Source organism: Umbelopsis ramanniana (genome assembly GCF_025399195.1).
Source record: "Umbelopsis ramanniana AG unplaced genomic scaffold K450scaffold_4, whole genome shotgun sequence".
In the NCBI taxonomy this organism is placed as follows: Eukaryota; Fungi; Mucoromycota; class Umbelopsidomycetes; order Umbelopsidales; family Umbelopsidaceae; genus Umbelopsis; species Umbelopsis ramanniana.
In genome coordinates this window covers 458,779-484,334 of record NW_026252090.1, presented here as the reverse complement: position 1 = coordinate 484,334, position 25,556 = coordinate 458,779, and the positions used below count along the sequence as shown (strand labels likewise).

General features: G+C 43.4%; 9 protein-coding genes across 9 annotated transcripts in view; 7 read left to right on the top strand and 2 right to left on the bottom strand.

The window, feature by feature from the left end:
* Position 1: 1 nt before the first annotated feature.
* On the top strand, positions 2-3,643 carry K450DRAFT_222263 (uncharacterized protein). The gene is made up of 4 exons (XM_051585874.1): positions 2-215; positions 282-357; positions 419-1,150; positions 1,234-3,643. The coding sequence occupies exons 1-4, from the start codon at positions 153-155 to the stop codon at positions 3,450-3,452; spliced, it is 3,090 nt and encodes a 1,029-aa protein (XP_051448683.1). The 5' UTR covers positions 2-152; the 3' UTR covers positions 3,453-3,643.
* A 333-nt stretch (positions 3,644-3,976) lies between these two features.
* K450DRAFT_183115 (uncharacterized protein) lies at positions 3,977-4,419 on the top strand. The gene has a single exon (XM_051584402.1). The coding sequence runs from the start codon at positions 3,982-3,984 to the stop codon at positions 4,348-4,350; it is 369 nt and encodes a 122-aa protein (XP_051448682.1). The 5' UTR covers positions 3,977-3,981; the 3' UTR covers positions 4,351-4,419.
* Positions 4,420-4,505: 86 nt separating this feature from the next.
* Positions 4,506-5,957, top strand: K450DRAFT_222261 (uncharacterized protein). Its single transcript, XM_051585873.1, has one exon. It carries the CDS (start codon positions 4,661-4,663, stop codon positions 5,687-5,689), a length of 1,029 nt encoding a protein of 342 aa, XP_051448681.1. The 5' UTR covers positions 4,506-4,660; the 3' UTR covers positions 5,690-5,957.
* Positions 5,754-8,282, bottom strand: K450DRAFT_222254 (uncharacterized protein). Its single transcript, XM_051585872.1, has 10 exons — positions 7,793-8,282; positions 7,691-7,728; positions 7,524-7,626; positions 7,314-7,462; positions 7,035-7,253; positions 6,660-6,972; positions 6,499-6,581; positions 6,347-6,410; positions 6,246-6,283; positions 5,754-6,188 (listed from the first exon to the last, which is right to left on the bottom strand). Exons 1-10 carry the CDS (start codon positions 7,954-7,956, stop codon positions 5,818-5,820), a joined length of 1,542 nt encoding a protein of 513 aa, XP_051448680.1. The 5' UTR covers positions 7,957-8,282; the 3' UTR covers positions 5,754-5,817.
* Positions 8,081-13,021, top strand: K450DRAFT_268262 (uncharacterized protein; the record flags this gene model as incomplete). Its single annotated transcript, XM_051592870.1, has 20 exons — positions 8,081-8,281; positions 8,344-8,417; positions 8,480-8,673; positions 8,737-8,853; positions 8,913-9,283; positions 9,349-9,405; positions 9,468-9,645; positions 9,707-9,768; positions 9,833-10,238; positions 10,299-10,444; positions 10,509-10,604; positions 10,669-10,854; positions 10,923-11,093; positions 11,153-11,476; positions 11,545-11,727; positions 11,793-11,995; positions 12,056-12,216; positions 12,276-12,374; positions 12,443-12,709; positions 12,777-13,021. 20 exons carry the CDS (start codon positions 8,081-8,083, stop codon positions 13,019-13,021), a joined length of 3,741 nt encoding a protein of 1,246 aa, XP_051448679.1.
* A 581-nt stretch (positions 13,022-13,602) lies between these two features.
* On the bottom strand, positions 13,603-14,781 carry K450DRAFT_222248 (uncharacterized protein). Its single transcript, XM_051585871.1, has one exon. It carries the CDS (start codon positions 14,523-14,525, stop codon positions 14,034-14,036), a length of 492 nt encoding a protein of 163 aa, XP_051448678.1. The 5' UTR covers positions 14,526-14,781; the 3' UTR covers positions 13,603-14,033.
* A 2,364-nt stretch (positions 14,782-17,145) lies between these two features.
* K450DRAFT_222245 (uncharacterized protein) lies at positions 17,146-23,160 on the top strand. The gene is made up of 7 exons (XM_051585870.1): positions 17,146-17,308; positions 17,381-17,606; positions 17,673-18,128; positions 18,189-18,404; positions 18,473-19,669; positions 19,754-20,207; positions 20,289-23,160. Exons 2-7 carry the CDS (start codon positions 17,523-17,525, stop codon positions 22,895-22,897), a joined length of 5,016 nt encoding a protein of 1,671 aa, XP_051448677.1. The 5' UTR covers positions 17,146-17,308; positions 17,381-17,522; the 3' UTR covers positions 22,898-23,160.
* An 84-nt stretch (positions 23,161-23,244) lies between these two features.
* Positions 23,245-24,337, top strand: K450DRAFT_222237 (uncharacterized protein). Its single transcript, XM_051585869.1, has 5 exons — positions 23,245-23,436; positions 23,535-23,677; positions 23,751-23,918; positions 24,001-24,087; positions 24,173-24,337. The coding sequence occupies exons 1-5, from the start codon at positions 23,274-23,276 to the stop codon at positions 24,227-24,229; spliced, it is 618 nt and encodes a 205-aa protein (XP_051448676.1). The 5' UTR covers positions 23,245-23,273; the 3' UTR covers positions 24,230-24,337.
* Positions 24,338-24,774: 437 nt separating this feature from the next.
* K450DRAFT_222232 (uncharacterized protein) overlaps positions 24,775-25,556 on the top strand; it is a 1,751-nt gene continuing 969 nt past the window's right edge. The window contains exons 1-4 of the mRNA XM_051585868.1: positions 24,775-24,994; positions 25,057-25,099; positions 25,175-25,307; positions 25,368-25,522. Of these exons, the coding sequence (XP_051448675.1) occupies positions 24,940-24,994; positions 25,057-25,099; positions 25,175-25,307; positions 25,368-25,522 (386 nt within the window). The 5' untranslated portion in view covers positions 24,775-24,939. The remainder of the gene's footprint in view (positions 24,995-25,056; positions 25,100-25,174; positions 25,308-25,367; positions 25,523-25,556) is intronic.

The window sequence follows — 25,556 nt, the reverse complement described above, 5'->3', positions numbered from 1 at the left end:
CTTTCAACGTCTCCGACAGGGCATTTTACCAATGCATGCTCACATTACCGCTGTAATCAAATCAAGACGCTGAAAATTTCAACAATAACCGCTACAGCTTAGTGAAAGAGGTTTCTTGTACTATTTTCATCAAATATTGACGCCATCAGCATATGGAAGATCCGCAACTTCTTCTCTCCCAAGCAGCCAACGCTTTAGACGGAGGTAATACCAAGGTATGTTGGTAAAGCCCTTACTTCATAATTGAACGATTAACGAACTTAATCATAAAAAACTCGAAGGATGCATATTTGGGATACATAGGCGCCATGGAGGTCTCTTTGCAGCAGCTACGAGAAGCCAAATTTGTCCATCATTGTAAGCATCACCTGATATTTTGTTGGTGTTAAGGAAGTGGTTATTAATGTCGCTTTTTCAGCTATGGTATCTCACCCGGCACATTATGAAGCGTTGGTGTTGACGATAAGGTCGAGCTTGGACAGTTTAGATTCGATTGTACTAAAGCGTCATGGGGCTTCATCGCCTATTCAAACTCACGCCTCCGGTGGTATCCATACTCATCGCACTGGATCACCTGTCTTGGAAAAAAAATGGAACAACGTATCCAATGGCCATGCACGTCGCTCATCACATTCTGAGGACGTTGATGATTCTCAAAGCATTGGCAGCGATCATAGCTCTCGAGCGAAGTCTCCACCTTTGATACCGCCAAAACCTACTAGGATGCAAAAACCTAGTGTCGCACCAAAGCCTATATGGAAACCACCACGTTCGATCTCACCGCCTAGCACACAAACTCCGGCAGAGCTTGATCGGTCTGCGATAAGCTCAATTTCGTCAATAACCTCTACGATATCTACATCCACTCCACCAACAACAGATCCTCCAGTCAAGAGACCCGTTCCACTACCTCCAGCCATCACAACATCAACTTCAGCCTCCACACAACGACTGAAACTACCTAGTGCTATAGCACGGTCCGCCTTAAAACAAAGACCCAGAGCAAGTTCTGTGAGTTTTGCAGATCAAACACAAACAGATCAATCCTCAGAAGACAATGACAGTACACAGCCTACTACCCCTGTACAAGTCATTGAAGACGACGATGACGACGACGACGACGAGGAGGTCGATTTTGGTTTAGCGGAAGGTGAAAGTCATTTCCATTAGCGTGTATTCACAATATTAATCTTGGTATAGGATTAACGCTGCCATTTATTTTTTATCAAACAGAAAGTAGCTCTCAGCATTTGATGCGTCGAATTTCATCACCCAATCTATACAATATACGCGAGAAGCCCACGTCAAGACCGTTATCGTCGTCAGTCCCATCACACGGGATTAGACCCAAAACTATGGATTTGTCGTCCGCTGAAGACTCAGGCATGAGCACAATAAGAATTGTGGCAGAAGGACATGTCGACCCTACCGACCTAGTTCCGGCACAGACAAATCCAGGTGATAGTCTGGCACCTCCCAGCTCATTTGGTGGTCAACCGTCTGATTATGTGCCAAATATACCTGTGCCACCCTTGTTGACCACCTATCGCAACATTCAGCAGAAACTTACAAAGGTGGAAGGCAAGCTGAACAATTTAAAGACAAGAAAGCAACAACTGCTCAAAAACGAGTCAGTTACGTGGAGCCAGTCTTCCGATGAAGAAGATATGCTCATTTATCCAAACGAAGAATCTATCAACGACGCTATATTTGAGTATACTTCTCTCACTGCCGAGACAAAGGATACTCTCAACAAAGTTAGAACGCTTTATATGAGTGCCGCGACTGTGCCAACCATAACACAGTTTCCACCTCATTTGATAGCATATCAATTGACGTTAATCGAATCCGCCATCTTCTCAGAAATTCCACCCGATGCGTTACTATGTCATTCAGCGCGTACTCCGCACGCAAGAATTGTCTCATCAACCGATTTCTTCAACTACACGACTCGCGCCATAGAACATTCCATCTTATTGCAACAAGAAGCTGCACATCGTGCGGAACATATACATCTATGGGTCAAGGTTGCAGGAAAATGCTTAGCTCTCAACAACTATCAAACACTTAAAGCGATTATATCGGCTTTAGGCACTCCTCCTGTACAGCGATTGAAACGAACCTGGGCATGTATACCAAAGAAGAGCTTATCCAAATTGGAAACTTTGGGGCAACTTATGTCAGAGTCGAACAATTACGAGAATTACCGAGAGCATATGGGTATGATCAACACGTCTGGGGAGGACAACAGATCATCTACTATCAGCATCAAGCCTGTACATATCCTGAAGCCAACTGTACCTTTCCTGGGCACATTTATCCATGACATGACGTACCTGCTGGCAGCTACCAAGTCACTGAACGAACCTATTGACGATCCACGTATACAAGGCATCCTTCTCATCATGCAGCAGTTCCAGAGCGGACCAAAATACCCTGAGATGCCACCCAGTGCCTACATTAAGTTGTCACAGAAACACTCCTTCCGACCTACCTCCATAACGAATGCTCTTCATCGATCTAGCTCATCGAAGACTCGCATGAGTAATACTATGTTCTTTAGTAATGGTGTTGATGAATACGAAGTGGATAAGGAAGTCGAAGTACAGCAACAGATCATTACACAGTATCTCTTGATGCGACCTTGGGTTAGTGAGAAAAATATTGATGAATTAAGTTTCTTGAGAGAACCTCCAAAGCAACGACGCGGATCTTCACCTGGTCATGCTCGCACCCGAAGCGGAACAGGAAGTGGAACATATGCCGGCTCAGTACTAAGCACCACTAGCACGATCAGCCGATTCAGTGCTGGAAATACCTCTCTGTACACAACAGCCAGCGGAAGTGGCTCTGATAGTCGACCGACTAGCACAGAAGAATTCGGTAATCATATTAGTGAAGAGCATTCCCCTACCACTACCGAAGCTAAACAGCGAGGTTTTTGGTCATTCGCCAACCCACTTCGGAAAAGCAGCGACGTCAATCGATCCCATCTTGGGAGTCTTGTTGGACGACGCAGTATGACTGACTTAAGAACAGTAGTGGCTGGCAATAGCTCTATGAATGACATGGCTGAAGAGGATGACGATAGTGAAAAAGAAATTCGTTCGGCTAAACCAGATATGATGACTTCACACAATAACGTGGACGATGCAATATGGAAAAGCGTAGCGGATCAGGCAGTGTCAAAGCAACAGCCCAATGCCTACTCGAGTCCTACGACCAACGATACACATCCGCAAACTTTCACTTCTCCTAAACCACCCACTGTTCCAAATGTACCACCAAGGCATGTCCCAGTAACTCCTTCACCGAAGGCGCCTCCACGGCCCTTAGCTCAACCTCCCAGTGTTCCACCGCGTCAATACAATGCGGTAGGGCCATCCCCTCTAAAGAACGCTGAAGACGAACTTAAAGCGGCCTTGGCCAAGCGTTATGCTAGCGAAAGCTGAAATTGAACGACTTATCCCCTTTTCCATATTAGATAATTCTTAACTATCGTCTTTCTTATGATTCAGATCCTACTCTATCGCTACCATTCCGTGATACGACTTTGTATATATTTTTCTTTTTTTGCCACACACTAGCAAAGAAAACGATTTTTTTTAAAAATTTCATAAACGATCTGATGTGACTGTGCAAACGAGTGTGTAAACAAAGCGCAGGGTCCTCTTCAAGCACACCCATACAGCCATGACAAAAAGGCCAATGTAGCAGAAAAAAGGCAGTTCAAAACTCCAATGTATGTACTTGTGGATGGGTTCTTTCATGTGAGGTTGACGATTTGTCATGATCAAGCTTTCAAGCAGTCGTGTAGGGTTTCCCAAAAATGTGGCTTCCGTCATCGCAGGCGGTATCTCAATCGAATCTGGATTGGGCAGAGGAGGTCAATTTGAGCCCTGTCAGCGCTTTGTTTGAACTCAAATCGGCCCCAGTCTTTCTCTCGCTCTTTTTCTCCTTTTTCATTCCATTCCACCAACCATGTCTGACAAACATTCCGCTGTTCTTGAGGAAATCAAGAAGAACATTCAATCTCTGCACGACAAGTTCGAAGCTCTCGAGCATAAGATTGCTAATGGCCCCAACAAGCACGCTGACAAGTCTCTGCGTATGATTCTCATGGGACCTCCTGGTGCTGGAAAGGGTACCCAGGCTCCTGCCATTAAGGAAAAGTTCTGTGTCTGTCACTTGGCCACTGGCGATATGCTTAGAGCTGCCGTTTCTGCCAAAACTCCTTTGGGTTTGGAGGCAAAGAAGGTCATGGATGCTGGTGGTCTTGTTTCTGACGAGATTGTTGTTGGTATGATCAAGGAGAACTTGGACAACAACCAGGAGTGCAAGAATGGGTAAGTAGAATGACACGCGACAATGAGAGAGACGTATGAAGGGAGGCAGGCGGGTTGGAGCTATTGTTGGTGTATTCACGCTGTTTATTTGTCTTTCATGCACAGTTTCATTTTGGATGGATTCCCTCGCACTGTTGTCCAGGCTCAAAAGTTGGACGAGATGCTTGACTCTCGCAAGAAGCCTTTGAACTCTGTTATTGAGCTTCAAATTGATGACAATCTTCTTGTCTCTCGTATCACTGGACGTTTGATCCACCCCTCATCTGGCCGCACCTACCACAAGGAGTTCAGCCCTCCCAAGGTTAACATGAAGGATGACGTTACTGGTGAACCTCTTATTCAGCGCTCAGATGACAATGCCGAAACTCTCAAGAAGCGTTTGGCTCAGTTCCACTCACAAACTGCTCCTGTTGCCGAATACTACAAGAAGAAGGGTATTTGGTACGGTGTTGACGCTGCCCAATCTCCCAAGGTCGTCTGGGCATCTCTCAATGCCATCTTCGACAGAACCCTTTAGACGACTTGCATACGCATGTGTTGGTTTTCGAAATAAAGAAAAAAAAAATTTGTGTATTTTTCCCCCGCCCGCGCGACCGCCAATAATATTCTGTTTGTTACCTTCTTTCGTACTTTTTCCACGCTCACAGATGGCATCACAGCTTACTTACCAACAACTGGCCAAGGTTTTTGACCATGCCATCTTGAAACCCGAACAAACCAAAGCTGACGTTGTCACAGGCTGCGAATTGGCCAAAAAATACGATGTCAAATCAGTATGCGTCAAGCCCTGCGATGTGAAGCAGGCCGCTGAGCTTCTCGCCGGTTCCGACGTCCTCGTTGGCACTGTCATCAGTTTCCCTCACGGTAATTCTCCCACCAGCGCTAAGGTCGCCGAGTCCCTGCAAGCTATCGAGGATGGTGCTATTGAACTCGATGTGGTCATCAACATTGGCCATCTCAAGTCTGGTTCTCACGATGAGGTTGAGCAAGAACTCCGCGAAATCATCACCAAAAGCAAAGCTAAGAATCCCAAGGTCATCTTCAAAATCATTTTCGAAAACGCCTACTTGACCAACGAAGAGATTGTCGCTGCTTGCAAAATCTCTGAACGCGCTGGTGCCGAGTTTGTAAAGACCTCTACCGGGTTCGCAAAGTCCGGACATACCATCGAGGACTTGAAGTTGATGCGTGCAAACGTATCTGACCACATTGAAGTGAAGGCTTCCGGCGGTATCAAGACTCTGGATCAAGTTATTGCCATCTTGAATACTGGTGCCACCCGTTGTGGATCATCATCTACTGATCAAATCTTGGATGAGTTCAAGCAATCCAAGGGTTTATAAAAACATCGCAGCTTAGAGTTATATAACCCTTTCTCCTTAGTTTGAAAGCATAATATATTTCATTTCTAAACATCCTGTCCTTCAAACAGTTTACATACTATGACATTTTTTCTTTTTTGGCTTATATGCTATTTTCGCCATGATAGTGGGATACGGTTGGGTGTACTTGGTCGCGAGGGAGTGGACGCACCAGACATTTCTGTGTTCCCAAAGTCTTCCACGGGTTGATCTTGGAAAGCTGTCGTCTGTTCATCAGCGTTTTCGTGACGTTGAACCCATTCTGTAATTCCCGTGACCGCCGCTACTGGGTCATTTTTTTGACCCATAAGGTATCCTTGCAAATGAGCCATGCTGAATTGTCTATCAGGAATACTTGAGGAAAACTCCTTGGACATCATGGCAGCTTCTATTTCGGGTATCCGAGGATAAAACTTTCTAAAGAGCTCAGCGGCTTGAGCTTGCGTAGCATTCTCAAATAGAATTCTAACATCGATGCGACCTAAAAGCCAGGGTATTAGAAATTGAATACAATTTGTTCAATTCAGCCCCCACTTACCTGGTCGAATTAATGCCGGGTCCAAGCGCTCAATATGGCTACGCAAAATTGACATAAGTGCTGTGCAATTCACTACATGCATCAATGATGAAATTACTCACTTGGTGGTCATACACAGTATGCGGCCTTCTTGCGCAGCTACACCATCGATAGCGTTAAGTAAACCTATGCAGTGGGGAAAGTAGGTGGTGCGGGATCAGCAGCGTGGTCACACAGATATTCGTTCAGTGGAGAGAAATAACAATAGATTTACCAGAAAAGGTAACTGAAGAGGATGCTGCTCCCTGTGTTCTCTGGACAAATGCCGAATCAACGTCCTCAATAAGCAGTAAGCACCTTTTGTGAATTCGCCAAATTGCCAAAGACATGTAAGTACTTCAGTACACATCAGCTTTGTGTGACATCTCGACTTACCTGCTTGGTGTATCGCTTACAAGCTCTCCTAGAGTGTCGTCAGTCAAGCTTTTGTTACTGAGTGTAATTACATAGATGTTGAGTCCAAGTTCTCCTGCAAGTGAATGGATCATACTAGATTTGCCAGATCCTGGTTGTCCATACAGCAAATAACCACGTCTATAAGGCAATCCTCTCTCAGCATAAAAATTCTCTGACTCTAAAAATTCCTTGGCATCGCTGACAAGTCGCTGTTTTACAGTTGGAGAAATCACAATAGTGCTTAAAGGTCGCTTTGGCCGAGATTGAGTGCGACGCCAAGCTCCATATTGATCTGGAGAGATACGCTCAGTGAGGGCATATAGTCAATCCTTTCAAACATACGATTATATTTACCAGCTGCAAACACCACAGTTCGGCTTTTGTCTCTTTGCAAAAATGTCATTCTCGCTGACCAGACCAAGTCATGCAGCGGCTCTCTAGATCGACCAAATGTACTTATTGAAATAAGTTCGGCTGGTGCATTTGATTGCCCAACGTTGGCTACAGCATTCGACGGTGGTCGCTCTCTGCGAAGCCAAATAAGTCGATTTTTATATCTCAACATATGGAAGCCTAGTAACAAGACAGATCAGCTTGCGAAAGTAACAAGATTGTCCTCACTCAATTACTCACCATAAGCAGGCAAAAAATACACAGGTGGAGCAGTGGTATCAAGGCCTTCTCCAGGTAATCTTTGGCCACCACGAGAAATGACAGTAGACACTGAAAATTGTGTAGCTTGAGCACTATATGGATGCTCATTCAGCCAGTTCAAGATCCAGCTACAGGAGATATTAAATATGTGAAAGAAGAGAGCGATAGACTCACAGTAAAGTAGCATACCTGTACGATTCATCTCTACTATCGAAATTAGCCGTTACGATAATACGCTTTCTAACATAATCGACAAAATAGCCCCCAAACAGTCGAACTCCGGCGAGGATACCTAAACAATACGTCCATCAGTGACGCTCCAATTATCTGGTATCATGGCAATGAACATAAATAACCTCCTATAACAGCTAGTTGTAATCCTCCAGTGGCAAACCTAACAAAATGGCGTCAGTAGAATGCATAATAAAGCAGTAAATGCCTCTATGTGATTGCCTTACTCGCCGACTCCTAATTGGTTTGCAACATTCGAAACAAAGCCACCGAGTGAACTTGAGCCTGTACCGGCTGGATCGGGTAATGAAGAGTAACTTCGGGAAATGGTGTTTGCATTGCGGGCAATGAGGCCCAGTTGTGGCGTGAACAATGCTTGTCGAGGATGCATTGTGCAATGCTTGACGTGACTTGCACCGCAGTCCAAAAAAGCGTCGAATTTGAAGCGTCACTTTTACGAATCTTGACTTCCGCCAGCGTCAAGACTTTGTTACCTTTACCCCTCTCGACTTGTAATGGACGATTCTTCAGAGTCACCATCAACGATTCAAGAAAAGTCTTCGGCTACAGAAGCTTTGCTTCAAGACCATGTAATGGCTGAAGCCGATGCATCTGTCAGCGCAGCAATCCCAAGCTCCGATAATGGTGGAGAATTGCAGGACCTCGGTATTAACTTCGTCGATCAGAATGTGCTGGAGAGAGAGCTAATGGCAAAGGTATAGCCTGCTGTCAATTTTGAAGTGTTGAAAGAACCTCAAATGATTAATGCCATCTTTAGGCTGATAAAGCTATGACTGCTCGTGACGATGAATTGGATCAAAAACGGCTTGTAAAAGCTAACAAAGAGATGGAGTAGGTTTCGTTTGAGTGCTTGCTCTGCCTTATAGTTATATTTCGACTAACAGCTATTGAAGTGCTGCTCAAAAAAATTTAACGTCGCTCAAAAAGCGCATGAATGAAAGAGTGATGACCACGACTGAAAGGGATGGGGTGCTTGCTAAGATCAATGAACAGGCTGCGAGACTCAGAAATGCAAGACAGGATGAGTCAGATATTCTTGCAAGAATAAAGGAACGTCATCGCCTAGCGAGAAGCACAAACTCACAAGGTATGGGGCTAACTCGCCAAAAATATAAGTTAACAAACACTTCATTAACGTCGATATTGATAGCCATTCAACAAAATCAACGTGGTGTGAATGAGTCCGAAAGGGAGTTCCTAATTCGTACCGGCAAGATAACACCATTTGCTAAAATGTCCGGTTTGGAGAAAACGTCTCATCAGAATGGTAAATGTGATTGAGGTTGACGATGATGGGATGCAGACTATTGATACGTCATATTTCAGAATCAGGTGTAGAGTACTCAGAAACAGGCGTTGAAACTGTCACGCACGGTCGCTCTCACCGTGACCTTAGAAGGAAATCATATCAAGATATTATACCCACTTCCACCGCTTCCCAAGACATAAAGAAAACAAAACGTAAACGCCGAAGATCTTCAACGCCATCGTCTCCTGAAGATGAGAGTGGTTCAGATTTTTCACCAGAAGTACAGAGTGATGAGGATGATGACGAATTCACTAGTGGTCAAGAAGGAAAGAGTCCATTGTTAGAGGATGAAGATCTTATAACGGATGATATGGATGAGAAAGCTCCGATTGAGCAAGATGGACAGGTCATTGCCATTCAAGACGATGGAAAGGAGGCTGTATTTCAAGTACTGATCTATTCCATTGTATTGTGTATGTCGTTTACTCTATGCTAATCGATAATCATCAATAGGAACGTCTATATCAGTGGGCTCTCGGTCGAAAAATACTACGATACAAGTTGCAGCATGTAAGTGACTGTCATGATTGAAAAGCAACTTATGAATGATACTAACTTTTAGAGATACATAGCCAGATAGCATTCATATGACTCAAGATCAATTAGAAGAAGCTGCCTTAAACGACGGGGAGCTGGAATTGGAAGATGAAATCTTTGAGCCACATCCAGCTACCGAAGACGTCAAGTTTGAAGGCGACTTTCGAATATCAGGCGAGCTTTACAATGATCTGTTCGACTATCAAAAGACTTGTGAGTGAATATTCTTTGGCTCTTTCTAACATGAATATATTGGCTTACAAACGTACTATAGGTGTGCAGTGGCTATGGGAATTATATTGTCAAGAAGCAGGGGGCATCATTGGCGACGAAATGGTAATTCGATCACACTTTTGGTTTCCAAGTATTGGATGTGATGCTGATGGAATTCATATTTTAGGGTCTAGGAAAGACTATACAAATCATTGCATTTGTTGCTGGTCTTCATCACTCTAGAATGCTTGGCCCAGAAAAGCCTGTCCTAGTCGTTTGCCCAGCAACCGTGTTGAAGCAATGGGTCAAAGAGTTTCACCGATGGTGGCCACCCATTCGTGTAGCAATTCTTCATTCTAGTGGAAGCGGACTACGCAGCGAATATCATAGCGATCAAGATCTGGACGAGTATGAGGAAGAAATGCTTAAAAACTTTCATATCGACGAAGACGATAACGAAGATGATGAGCGGTACAAGGATAGACGACTTCGTGTCAAAGGAAGTAAAAAGGTAGCAAAGTCCAGAGTCAGTATTCTGACGACAAGGACCGGAAGGATGGCAGCAGCTTTAGTAGATCGTTATTATCAAAATGGTAAGAGTTTGGAGTCTGTACAGAAAGGTACGAATCCCATGTTCTAATGTAATAATTTAGGTGGTGTAATAGTCACAACGTACGCTGGTGTACGATCGTATCGTGAAATCCTTGTTCGACGCAAGTGGGGATATGTTGTATTAGACGAAGGACACAAGATCCGCAATCCAGATTCCGAAGTTACCCTATCGTGCAAGCAGTTGAAGGTATTGCGATATACAATCAATGCTATGTTTGGCGGTTTCTCAAATACTGACTGTCTTATTCCAGACACCACATAGAATGATATTATCGGGAACACCAATACAGAACAACCTTGCTGAGCTTTGGTCCTTGTTCGATTTCGTCTTCCCTGGCAGACTTGGAGTAGGTGACGCTCCAGTGAATTCGTCTAAGTCGCAGTTCGTAACTGATTTATCAATTTTTCCAGACTTTACCAGTGTTCCAAACTCAATTCTCAGTACCTATCAATATCGGAGGCTATGCAAATGCAACGAACGTCCAAGTTCAAACCGCATACAAATGTGCTTGCGTCCTTCGAGACCTGATCAACCCTTATCTTTTGAGGCGAATGAAAGCAGACGTAGCGTCGGATCTTCCAAAAAAAAGCGAACAGGTTGGTCTACAGGTTGAAGTATGTACTATGGCTTCCTGTGCACAACATTAACATGCTATTTTATCAAGGTGCTGTTTTGCAAGTTGACGGTTTCACAGCGTAGGGCATACGAGGAATTCATCAAATCGAAAGAAATGGATTCTATCATGGCTGGTAGACGACAAGTACTTTTTGGTATCGATATTGTTCGTAAGATTTGTAATCACCCGGACATTCTGCATCGTGAAAGAGCAAACGAGGTAAGAGCAACTTAAAAAATGATTATTAAGAAACATTCGGCGTTAATATCTTTCGTCAGGACCCAAATTATGGCGATCCAGAGAAGAGTGGCAAGATGGTGGTCGTGAAAGCATTGTTATCCTTGTGGAAGAAAGAAGGTCATAGAGTTCTGCTATTTAGCCAGACCAGGCAAATGCTGGATATCCTTGAAAAGATGATCAAGTCATTGGACTACCAGTATTTTAGAATGGATGGAACTACTGCTATTCAAAATAGAATGACAATGGTTGATCAGTATAACGCCAATAAGGATATTTTTGTCTTCCTGCTCACCACGAAAGTCGGCGGTCTCGGTCTCAATCTGACTGGTGCAGACAGAGTCATCATCTTCGATCCTGACTGGGTAAGCTATACGCACATTTTTATAAATGGTTCTTTATGAAAATATCATTATAACCTTACATATACCAGAATCCATCTACTGATGTACAAGCACGAGAGAGAGCGTGGAGATTGGGTCAGAAGAAAAGTGTGACAGTTTACAGACTGATGACCAGTGGAACCATTGAGGAGAAGATCTACCATAGACAAATTTTCAAACAATTTTTGACCAACAAGATATTGAAGGATCCAAAGCAAAAGAGATTTTTTGATGTGAGTGTTGCTCCGAAAATTAATCGGGTTTTCAGAAAATGATACTCATTACTTCTATCTTATAGGCTAGCAATTTACAAAACTTATTCACCCTGTCGACAGATGATGCCGCTGGAACGGAAACTGGCAGCCTTTTTAAGGACTCTGAAATTATAGCTCGTCCAAAGCAAAAGTCAAAGAAGAAGAAAACTATAAAGTCGCATGATGAGAATGACGACAGCGCCGAGAACTTGCGAGCGTTAGAAGGCGTTAGTAAACTGGAGAAATAGTAAGTCATCAGATGCAAACATACCCTATACAAAAGCTTATACTTACTGCGCACTTTCAGCCAAACAAAGGAAGATGAAAGTCATGGAGATAGTGATGATAATGAAAATGGCGACAACATTCTAAGCAGCTTATTCGAAATGACCGGAATTCAAAGCGCTATACAGCATGATCAAATTGTAGATGGGGCAGATCAAGAGAAAATGATTGTTGATCGTGAAGGTAACCTATATCTCATGAAAGCCGGTTCCGTTTGCTGTTTCTAATAAGAATATATTTAGCGAGTCGAATCGCGGATAGAGCTGCAGAAGCATTAAAGGAGTCTAGGAGACGATTGAACCGTGTACAGATAGGCACTCCAACTTGGACAGGTCGTTCTGGTAAGGCAAAATATGCTGGATGCAATTTCCTAATTGGATTCATGTCTCATCAACAATACCTGTTGTAGGATTTGCTGGAGCGCCTAGACCTTCATCAACACCACCACCACGTTTTGGATCCAAGGTTCGACCAGCATTATCAGGGCAGAAACAATCTAGTTTATCTCCTAGTGGATCTCCTCGATTTGGAGCGGGTAAAGTGTCAGGATTCAAAGGAATTGAAGCAAGTAGGAAACCACCAGTTGCTAGCTCAGGCGACTTGTTGGCACAAATGAAGGAGAGGAAGGCTCTGGAACAAGAAGCGGGATCTTCGCCATCCAGTATCAGTATTAGCTGTAAGCGTCACGTCTATCTTTAAAGTACGGTGAATGCGTTGCTAACCATAGTGTCGTTCAATGATAGCGCCGGATATAGTGCTCAATGAATCAAATCGAGAAGGGTTGATTGTCAAGATACGAGACTATCTTTACGATCATGGTGGTATAGCTTCAAGTACCGATATAATCAACAATCTACAGATTGAAGTTCCAAAGGAAAATGTTGTCGTCTTTCGTAAAATGCTCCAAGCCATTGCGCGATTTGAGCGGGAGGGCTCCGAAGACCAGCCTGGACGCGGTATGTGGGTGCTCAAAGAGGAGTACTACTAGCATAATATATAGTGTAATATTAAATATCTAGAACAGCGTTTCAAATCATTGTAAATGAAGTAATTGCTTTCATTCTGATTTGCATGAGTTTGCAGCTGGGTAACACTTGAATAGAAAGATATCAGGGTTCAACTTAGGTTTAGGCACAAAGCCGAGCCGAGCCGACAAGTATTTTGACAAGCTGAATTTTACTTTATAGGAAAGTACAATTGAGCAATGTGAGACTCTGAGCGCATGTAAGGTAACCATCTTTGCATTATTGAATTGAGGCCGAAAAGTTATGTTACTTGAGTACGTGCTTTGCAATATATTGATGTCATTTGTAACCTCTCCCTTTATTCCATATGTCTTTTCCGACAATAAGCAGCGAAAACATCCAAGTGATCTAACTTTAATTATGGCTTTATGCGTAACTAACTAAAAGTTAGGTACTTACGTCCGAGGGACCGTAGTCCTCAAGGACGGCAAGCGGTGGTCGGAGGTTCTGCTCCTCCCTCTCAGCCCTTGGAAATTATCCAAGGGGCTGGAGTGTGTCGACGACCTGAAGATAGAGTAAAATGTTAACAAATTGTTTTCCCAGGCAGTTTGATTAGAGAGTATAAAGGGCTAATTACGACTTCAACGTCCGATAGGCACGCAGACAGGACCATTCGCTGGGCTGAGATTGGCCTCAGCCTCTAGTGGGATAATCATCCTGTCCCAGGATGCCATGGAAGGAGGAGTACCGTCCCGCAATTCATCGTGGTGGTGGCGTTAAGAGCCACGGAAGGCAAAAGAGCAGAATGAGCCAACGAAGGTGGAGAAAAAGGAATGAAGGGAGTGGCGGGTTGCAACACTGAGCCAGCATGTTGCATTAGCACCGCCAACCGACGACAAACCCAACGGCGCAATGCCGAAGGCGCAGGATACGGAAGCGCGAAGAAGAAGAAAAAATCTTGGCAGAAGGTAAACCTTCCGCGAACTAAAGGCAAAGCGACCAGTGGGCATCGCTATCTTCCTGAGAGACCCACTCTCAGGAAATTTGCCTGACAAACAGGGAGTACTCTGAGGCGACGAGCCAGCAAAAGAAGAGGAGCACGTAAAGTCGCAAAAGGTGCAAGCGTACGCTCAACTTCCTTACCCTTGCCTTATCCGGGCGAAGGGCCGGCAGGAGCAGGAGAAGCCAAGCGAGAAGAAGAAGAAAAAGGCAGAGGCGAAGCAGCAACCGAAAAATCCGGAGACGAGGAAGACGGAGAATGAGCAACAGCCAAAATGGCGCGAGGTGACCAAACACTACAGGGTTCACGAACAGAAGCGGGAGAAGATACACCGCAGGGCGCAGAAATGGTGGGAGAAGAGACAACGCAAGACACAAGAACAACAGAAGGATGCGAGGCCAACGCACAGGAGGAGAATGGGAAGCCGAAGACAAAAGTCCACGCGGGAGACCAGAAGGGGATCGATCACTGGGAATAGAACATTCCCAGCGGCTACGACGGCACAGAAAGGGTGGACGGATGTCCATGCCCTATGGTTGGGTTGGGAGTCCCGGGGCGGTGGAATGTCCACCGCCTCTAGCTCATGAGGCTGGTCGATGTCCGTAGGAACATCGAGGGGTGGCATGTCCACAGCTATTGGCCTAGGACGCCAACGAAACAGTGGGAGAGAAGGACGAGAGCGTGGGTATTGGAGGGTGAAGTTTGGCGGGGTGCTTCTGTAGCAAGTAGCGCTTTAAAGCTACTATGTATGCGCGCTCTGATTTACCAGAGCTGTTCCTCGTTAAATTTTGCATGGTCAAGACGCAAAAAAAAGAGGGGATTTTACCCAGTTCTTATAGTATTTTCTTCAGCGGACATAATTATTTAACATGGCACCTTATCATACAACACATCAGACTCATTTTATTATAAAGAATTCGTCAATAATCATTACAGCATCTAGGATGACGTTCCTTCAGGCATTCTCTCCATTATGCTTACCATTGCATCTTCTACCGGAAAAGACCAATCTATCATGCAGGAAGAAGACGACAAACAACTGGGTGAAAGTCTTTTTTTACTTTGCTCCCCAAAAGAAAACACTCACCAAAATCTAAAATACGAGACTCTTGCTTAAGATAATAAAATAAATAACAAGTAGCAAAAGTTCAACCCAGTTTATGTGCGCATACATCGTACGTTCTCACTTCTGCAGCAGGATAGCAACCGCTGGCTCTTCCTGGAAATTTTATCCCGTAACACGAATTTCTACCTTGATCATGATTTAGTTCGCTATAACAATTACCTGCCGCCAAAGATCTACAGTAATGTAAACATACGCCACTACTGCATGAAAAGATTTTCCTTTGTTTGTTTGGAAACTAAATCAAAGATATCTGTTTTTTGAGATCTTCAGTAGCCATACGGTGGATCGTTATAAAATATGTGTGTTGACATCAACTACCTGCATAAGTTATGGAGTTACTGTAGCTAACATCTACAACAATTACTGGTATATTGGAGGAGGTCATCACAAAACTACGACATACAGACGGGTTTCTGAAATGGCTGAGATAAATTTCATGTTTCCTCGTTGCTCTTTCCTATATAATCACACTCAGGCCTTAGTAGCCTTTCAAAATCATTCAGTTCTAGTATAACCAAAGAAGAGAATTACTTCTGAAAATAATTGGAACATCTCAACATGTCTAGTCAAAGCAGTTTATCTCGCCGTATTCATGTCAGTCAGTCTATGGTCTCATGCCGCTAAAAAAAACAGCTTTCGTGAAGCGTTGAAAGCCCAAAGCTGTGGACGTCCACGTGACTCAAGCTAACACGATTTGGATGACCGTCGCGTTGTTAGACGTTTTTTCTTCGATGACCCAGACACATTTCTAATGCAAGTAGAAGGTGACTCCCAGATCAAAACTGAACTTCTGGGCAGTATCAGGAGCCTAACAACTCTAGAAGGTAATTATGTCTAGCCTTGATCGCGCATGTATGTCTTTTCTTTTTAACCTGAATTATTTCAGATCTGCAATCTTGCGCGAATGTACTATTAGCTGGCGGATCACGATTGCGACAGCCTTTCCTATTCTCGGCCCTTGCGGATCAAATTCCTCGCGTTCTTACGAAGGAGGTTTCATTGGCGCACTGCCATGTTTATGCTGACTTTATTCGTGACGTTGTGTCCAAGTTACGTCAATCTCATCGCTTTACCGCGAAGTCTTTCATACACCGGCTGATGTTTCTGTACTCGTGTAAGTTTAAACGGATTGATGAGCATCTGTACAAAGCTTAAATTATGCTTTTGTTGATGAGATATTTCAAATAGGTATAATACAAAATCTACGCAACGAAATGGCGTCATATCCTCTCTCTGTGAAGGTAAATTATACTCTGGTACCCGAAATGTCTTAGCCAAGGGCTAACTGGAGTCATGTTTCTAGATTGATGCTGAAAGTATTGTTCTGTTCGAAAGTGTTGATAGCGTTGGCAACACGCTGGCCACTTTCCTAGTGACGTTTACATTCATTCTTGAGCGAGAACCTGACTGCATTTGCGATCTATATCTACAATTATTCGAAAGTGTAACAGCAACCATCAATCTTCTCACCACTTGGCAGCTGCATTCAACTTCAGACGAAATTATGAATGGTATCATTAATGTAAGCAATATCTTTACAACAGCATATTTGATTTTCTTGTAACTAATTTTGGGAGTATAGTATGCTACTCGGCTGTTGCAAAACGATCAGGTCAATGAAGCAAGCACGACCGAGCTTTATAACAAGCAGCAGTTTTTTGAGGCAGCAGTTGCTCTACTGGGTCATTTGGCAAGTAATCGACAGAGAAGGTACTTGGTTTTGTAATTGACTTGATCATATCTGCAAGAGAAGTTGTGGTTAACGATCGGCTGCTTTCAGTATAAACGAAAAACTCCTCCAAGTGTTGAGTTCAGCACTTCTCATTCAACTCAAGAACTCAGAGTCTTCTTTCCAAGTCACCTATTCAAAGTTGTATCTTCCTACTCGTAATTTGCTCGAGCGCATTGATGCTATTGATCACCCTCCAACCGATTTAATGGTAAACTAGAGAATAGGTTGTATGGCTGGCTGTACGATTTTTAATGTCTCACAATTTATTGAAACAGGAAGCAGCATTGTTATTGGCATGCAAAATTATGGAAGTGAGCGATCTCAGGTTCAAAGGCATTCAGCAATGGATAGATCGATGTCGCGCACACGCTGAACTCCGAATTATTGCTGCAAGACTGGACATCGTCACGAAATCTGACAATTCAAAGGGTAAACAGGCGCTCTCCAAAAAGGTGATTACATTGATTTGCATTATTTATCTATTGTGAAGTTGGTTATCAAGTGTTTGACCTTTAATACAACAGCGTTTGCGAGAAAATCTGGATGAAGATTCGGTGATACCGTTCAAAGTCATCAGAAATTCCTTGGTATGGAGCGTGCGAGTCAAGTTGTCCCGGCCAATTACTCTCATAGATTAAATCTTTCTGTTTGCTTTAGGAAAAAGATATGAAAACTGAGCTATTACCACCTTTGATAACAAGCATTAAAAATGCACCATCTTCGCAAAGCCGAAGGAGATATTGTGATCAAGTAGGTTTACTTGTACTTATTTTGATCAAGCATGTCGTGAAAAAGGAACTTATGTCATTACGATAGGTCACAAAGCTAGCGGAACATCTATGCCAAAGCAAGCATCAGCTACTACATAGTTACGAGCAGGAGATTTGTGCGATAATAGGTGATAATTTATCCACCAACCTACAGCTTGCATCAGATATCGCATATCTATACGACTCTGATTTAGAGAACTTTCTAAAATTTGCATCACCAGTGGTTCTTCCATACCTCATTGTTGAAAGGAAAAGAGCTGGACTCGACGCCTTGGCTGACGCTATGCACATTCGCCTGTCCGACTTGTGTGTTCAACATGCGTACCAGATAGCCAAAAGTATTCTCACCCAAAAGTCCGAAGATAAATACACTGCAGCAATAGAGTTCTTCGAACTGATCACAGACTCGTATATCGGAATTCAAGAGCTGATAGAGCTATGTGAAGTACGGCTGGTTCAAAACCTAGCATTAGAGTTGAGTGGTGCGGCTGAAGGACAGCAGGTATGTTTATGACTGCTATCAAAATGCAGAGAAACAATGCTAAAGCAATGTAAATGACAGATATATAGTGCATTGGATCGCATCGCTAAAATACTTCACCTTGATGGAGTTACTGCTCTTCTCTCAAATCATATGCTAAACATATTGACGTACATGGATACTTTGGTTGAAAAAGTTCAGAAGAGACAAGTCGATGCCCCAAACGTACAAGTGTTCAATTCTTTAATCTATGTTATTCAAGAGACTAGATCCAATATCAATCGCCATATCTCATATGTAAGCATCATTGCTTTTCTTGATTTCTATTTTGCGGTGACAGGAAACTAAAAATCATTTTGCAATAGATTGCAGCCACAATCGTCGGGATATCACAGCTCACTGATGGCCAGAACATTGCTGTTGATTGTTGGGGACTTATCATCAGTGTACTCCAGCCAGCAGATAAATCTAAATGCGCCAATATTATTGTAGGATCATTGGCGTCTCTCCTATGTAGAAGCGAAATCAACGCTGTGCAAAAAATAGTGGACTTATTAAAGTCTTTGGTGACTACAGATGGAAAAAACGTAGAAGATTATGCCGTTGCATTGAACATTCCCAATCGACCAGAGCTACGTAAAATCAATGACATGATCAACTCAAGTAGGCGGGCCGTACCCCTAAAGCAACAGCTTGAGAACTGGATTGGAAAAGCATACGATGGTGATGTGAACGATGTAGAAGTAGCATTAAGATCCATACACATTATCTTGACCACCAAACCGCTTGATGAACATCAGAACTTGGTAACAGGATATCAGGGATGGTTGGAAGATGATCAAAGAAACCAAGTGTATAACTTACTCCTTGAGCTATGCCAAAGAAGAATCAGCGTTGAATCGGTCCAAATCTTGATCGCCAAATGTTTAGGTGCTCTTGGAGCTGCTGACCCCAAGCGTATCAATGTATCAGTTAGTGACCATCGCTTTGTGATGATGGAGAACTTTGTGGACATGGATGAAAACCGATTTCTTGCGCTCTACATTATCCAAAACTATCTCTATCGAGCTTTGCTTGAATCACAAAACGGCAGTATTCAACGACGTGTCCAATTCTCCATTCAAACTCTACTTCGTTATTGTGGGTTCACAATGAACATGGATGGCGTACAAAGCACCACTACCCATGATAACCTTTGGAATGAACTATCTGCGGATTGTAGGGCAGCCGTAGCACCTCTTCTCACTTCCTCCTTAGCCTGCAATTGGACTTGGCAACGAAAATATTCAACTATCTACGACAACACAGAATCGTTTGACGAATGGTTGATCGAATGGACTATGAGCTTAATTACTGCCTCAAAAGGGGAAGCATACACAGTGTTCAACAGCTGCTCACCACTTATACTCACAAAGAATATCGCTATAGCAACCCAGCTAGTACCGCATATAGCGCTGAACAATGTCATCAATATGCAAGGGAAGGACATCCTTCGTGAGATTATGTCTGTATTAGAGGCAAAGGGAAACCACTCGGAACAGAAGAGGCAGGCGTGCTTGCAGGTACGTTTCCAATGGCAGTTGTGTTTTATATGGATGGGGTCGCTGATATGTCTTTATAACGCTTATATACGAATCTGTATTTAGGTCATTGTGAATGTGGTTGAGCACTGCAGTATTTGGATCCGTAGGATGAAAGAAAAATTGGGCTCTAGAGTCAAATCTCGCGCCTTAGATTTAGTGACTATATTCATCGATACCATTCCCCACGGTAGCATGGCAAAAGCTGCGTATCAGTGTAAAGCATATGCACGTGCGTTACTTGAGCTGGAGCAAGATATTCGTGCACATGGCATGAAGGATGACTCTTTCGGGTTGTTCTTGCGGATTCACGCCCATCTAGACGATGCCGATACTATGAATGGTTTGAGAGAAACTTTCACGCCAAAGTACTCTCAAGAACTTGAACTTTTACTTCTAGAGAGTAACAGCAAGTGGGACTTGGCAGAATATCATTACGAAAGTTTGAATAGCAATTCAACCTTGGATCGTAACAACGTCGTAGGATATCTGAACTGTCTACAAAAGCAGTTCAAATATGGTATGCTTGCTTGCCTATATAACGAACCCGTTAAATGCACCTTCATACTCTACTCATCGGCTAACATATTTTCTCCCACAGAGTCTATCCTATCTATGTCGTCGACGTTTCAGAAGCAGAACCCTGACATAACTTCAAGCGTTATTCCTTTCATGGTGGAAGCGGCATGGCATCAGCAAGAATGGGATATGTTGGACAGTCTGTTGTCGAAAGTGACCGAACATACCATCAGCACACGTATTGCGAAAGTGATAGCTTGCTTACGAAATCGAGACAGGCAAGGTGTATACCGAGCACTGCAGCAAGCCCGCATTCATTGCGTGCAGCAACTTGCCGATGGAAAGTTGGAATCTTATGTTCGATCCTATGACGATATTCTCAATCTCCAAATTTTGTCTGAGTTGGAGACCAGTTTTATGTACAGTGATGATCAGAATACCTCCAACATTCGAATGAATTCTTTTACCGAAGAGATGGGAGATTGGCATCGCAAGTTGGAATGGATGTCGCCAGCGCTGAAATATAGAGAATACCTTTTAGATATTCGAGAAACCGCGCTTCGTCTGCTGGATGTCGATGGGTTGAATTACCCGCTAAGACGTTATTTGGTGGACGGAAATCTCCATCGGTACAAAGCCGCGATGAAAGAAGGCAGCTTGCAGAAAGCATATCATTCTCTGGTCAAAGCTGAATATCAGGACAATGAACGGACCATTGTGGCAAGGGCAAAATATTTGTGGAAAAGCAACCAAAATCTTGATGCTGTACAATTTTTATCTGAACAGACTATGGATTCTTATACCCTTTTACTTCTCACACGCTGGAAGCAGGAACTAGGCATGCTCTCACCTTCCAAAATCGAAACAGAGTATCGTCGTATTTTGTATGACATGTCAGATGCGAACGATTTACAGCTGTGGGGAGGTAAAAACTGGAAGGAGAAGGCACACTACTATCTAGGAAGCTACTATGACAAGATATTCATGTCTTCAGACGACGTGATAGAAGAGCAGTACTTGCGAAGAGCTAAAGCAGTGTGTGTGCAATACGTCCTGACAATGGAAAATGGGTCCAAATTTCTTTACAATGCCATGCCAAGGCTCCTGACGATATGGCTGGAATTGGGAACAGTCATTGCCAATGACACAAGAGGCAGCCAAGCCAATGTACGACAGATATTCAAAGAGATCAACAACATCCTGCTCAATAGTTCGATTCCACCTCAATCATGGACTGTGGTTTTGCCTAGAATGGTATCTCGCTTAGATCACCAAAACGGGGCGATATGCCAAACATTGATTGGTATTCTCAAGAAGATCTTCCGCACCTTTCCTCGATCAACGGTTTGGCATCTCATAGCACATATAAACGGGTCAGATGGTCAAAATCCGTCAAGCAGATCAAGAAGTTTACATTGTGAGAGCATTTTGAAAAAGACAGCAGTAGGAGAGGAAGGACGCACGTTACTTAGGATCGTCGACCAAGCGAAAATCCTTGTCAGGTATCTGAAAGAACTGGCTCAGCATCCATACGAAGCCAGCAGTCGAAATCAGTCTTTACCAGCATCGATGGTGCACTTGAAAGATATCGACATCTGTGTACCAATAGAAGCCGCTCTTATGCCCTCTACCTCCATGATTACAGATTTACCAACCATTGCTCGATTTGGTCCAAAGGTGATGGTAATGTCATCCCTCCAAAAACCTCGAAGGATCACCATGATTGGTAGTGACGGGAAACACTACAAATTCCTATGCAAATCAAACGACGATTTACGAAAAGACGCTAGAATGATGGAATTCAATGTTATGATCAATACGTTCTTACGCAAAGATCGAGACGCACGAGAGCGATCTCTTTCTATCCGAACATATGCTGTGACACCACTTGGTGATCTTTGGGGCTTGATTGAATGGGTTAACCATACCAAGCCATTAAAAGTGATCGTCCACGAGCAATTGACAGAGATCGGGAAAGACATCAGCAAGCTTGCACAGTTCACCAAACGAGAATTGGATGCCAACAATCTGAAGTCAGCACAGGAGAGAATATGGTCATTTGAGAATAAGGTGTTACCGGAATGTCCTGCTGTTCTCCATCGATGGTTCTCCAAAACGTTCCGTGAGCCATCACAGTGGTTAGCTGCGCGTACTCAATTTTCTCGAACACTAGCTACTATGTCGATTGTAGGCTATATCTTGGGTCTTGGAGATCGACATGCGGAAAACATTTTATTACACGAGATAACAGGAGATGTTGTGCATGTGGACGTCAACATGTTATTCGATCGAGGTCAAAAGCTACCAGTGCCTGAGGTTGTGCCATTTCGTCTAACCCAAAACCTACTGGACGCTATGGGCCCATCTGGCTACGAAGGCACGTATCGAAAGTCATGCGAGATTGTTCTCCGAGTCTTACAACAGAACAAAATGTCTTTGCTATCTGTGTTTGAGACCTTGGTACATGATCCCATTGTCGAGTGGAAGCGGTATGGCGAGAGGCAAACAATTCAAGCTCGTGCTAAGCGACAACTGGATGGCATTGAGAGGAAGATTGATGCCACAGGCAATAGCATTCAAGATGAAGTTTCAAGGCTGATTGAAGAGGCTACGTCGAACTCCAATCTTGCAACCATGTTTATAGGTACGTTGAACTGGGTGTATAAAGTCACTGAAGGCTGTTTGATGTAAGATTCTGTTTGCTTGGGACTCATGATGTTTGTTTGTCGCAATAGGCTGGTCTCCGTGGTTGTAAGCCATTGTACATTTGTAGAACACACCATACACTTCAATATAGCATAGATCATGGCAATACCTTGTATTTTAGTGAAAATCAATAGTAAGGATTAGTAAATAATGTATATTTTACTTTTGGATTGACAATATGCAGAAGTTAGAGACGAAAAGGAGACATCCGTTGGGTTCGAGAATAAACACCATTGAGATGACGGGAGCTAGGCAAGGTTATTTCCACGTGACCCAGGAAAGCTGACAATCGGTAAAAGTATCGACTCGTAATCTCAGTCGCGCGCCTACTTGGGACACAGTCGATTGATGCATTGCTGGCATGCTTACTAGCAATGAACAACAGGGATTGACAGGAAGTCTGGATCTCTTGACTTTATTTAAATTAAACCCTTTATATGATGAATACGTTCGGCCGTCCCTCTCTGGGAATGAAGCTGAATCGTTAGAGCCGACATTTGCTAGCTACATTGGACATCTACCTGGTAAGCTAATGAGGCGAGCGCAACCACCTTTAATCGAAGAGGGATCTATTGGCTGATCTCAGCATGCTTTTCATGTGCTTCGATCATTCTTTCCTTAGGCAAATTTGACATGACTCCAGACAATTCCTTGATGCAACTTATACGAAATCCACAACAAATTGACATTGGCAGAGGCATTGAGCCATTTTCCGACGAAACACTAAGAGAAAGCTTTTCACTACAACAAGGACGTATACCCGAGGTGAGCGATACTTCCTTCTTTTATACGCCAACATCCAGTCTAACCCAGCTGACGCCTCTCCCGCCCTGGATAGTTTGATACTTCGCTGCTTGGATTAGATGATGGCGAGACCAACCTACATGGCGCTGTGAATCGTATGCCTAGCATTAAAATGACATTTGGCACACGAATAGGAGGCAGTGGAGCAACTGGTTTGCATGATGCAGGTGATCAAGGCCTGGACAAAAAGCACAAAAAGAAGGTTGGTGTACTACGAACGACTGAATTGAAGAGGGGGGGGGGAGCGACTTTTTTTTTTCTTGTGTTTAACCTATCGCATCCAGAAAAAGAAACGAAAGCATGGACATGAGAATGAAGACGAAGGCGGCCATGTGCACAGCGATCACAAAAAGAAAAAAAAGAGAAAGAAGGTAGGTGCTTCCACGTGGAGACTAAGCGAATGCGGGCAGAACTCCATGTGTTTTAAATGATCCAATACTAAATTTTTCGACTTAGGAAAGGGAACTAGGCGGTCATGAGACTGAAGTTGATGCTGTTGTAATTGATGATTAACGAAGAACACTTTGTAATTTGTATTCCTTCGTTGTTGTTTTTTTAATAATAATAAATCGAGAAAGTTATGAATGATATATATGACACAGAGGGAAAATAAAAAAAAATCAGAAACACAGGAGCAGCTAGAGTCTATTGTACGCAAAGAAAGAGGAAGTAAAAGGAACGGGGTATATCTTTTCAGTGTGGTCGGGTTGGAGCGGGGGGAAAGGCGGTTTAGTTATAGAACCTTGAAGGAGCATCAGGTAGCTCTCCAACAATGGCATTACGCCTTCTCATTGCATAAGCTGGCAATTTGGGTTGTTGCAAGGAGTGGTCAACCTCCCATGAAGGAGAAGAGTATTGGATCTCGGAAAGTGATATGGATTGGAAATCCTCAGTAATGGAGTCGGTATCACTATCGTCGTAGATATTGAAAGGTTCAGTTTGATCAAAGGGATGAGCTGACATGTTTGATTTCGAGTAGGTTGGTTTCTTTTTTAAGAGCCAAGAGAGAGAGAGAGAGAGAGAGAAAGAGACGTAAAATTATAAAAATACTTTTGAAAGGTATGCTTTTTTATAGCCTTTCAAAAGATAGCAAATGCCGAGCTGTGCGAGCAAACCGCGTGACGTGAATGGTCCGCTTGTGATGACCCCCCAACTCACGCGGTCATTCAACTTGTGCCCACGTTGTCAAATTTTCTATCAACCGGTAGGCTTGACTCCCCCAAATGGAATATCCTCACTTGGGCAGTCATTGCTCATTCGCTAACTGTCGTGAATTAGGTAGGCACGTCGCTAATGCTAGAAGAGTCATTGCAGTGGATGTTTATCGATAAAACACATAGACTTTTTACCTCACCCCTGTCCGCTATGCACCAACACGTATTGGTAAAGTCACATACCTCTAGCCTCATTTCAGCAGGTTTTAGAACTTCCACTAAAAACTCTCCTTTACACCACTAGTGGTCCACACCGTTTCCCTGCTACACATGATTGTAACAGCGCAGAGCTCAATGATCGTATAATATTCGACTGTAGTATCTGTTCTGGTCGGATATTCAAAGCACCCGGCATATCAAAGGATGATACCGTAAATGTAATCTCTTACATGCGTTCACCTCCGATTTGCAGCTATCTAATCCCTCCGACCGTTTAGCTTGAGCGCCATATACAGTCCAGATGTTGCGATTATTTGTATTCCTCCCCTGCCAAAGGATCCAGAGTTCCGTGTAGTGTGGAAGGATGTCATGAAGGTGATCCCATGATTGGTTTAGTGCAGTGCAACGCATGTTCCAGTTTGTTCTGTCTAAAGTAAGTTTTTTTTTTTTTTTGGCCATTTTCAACA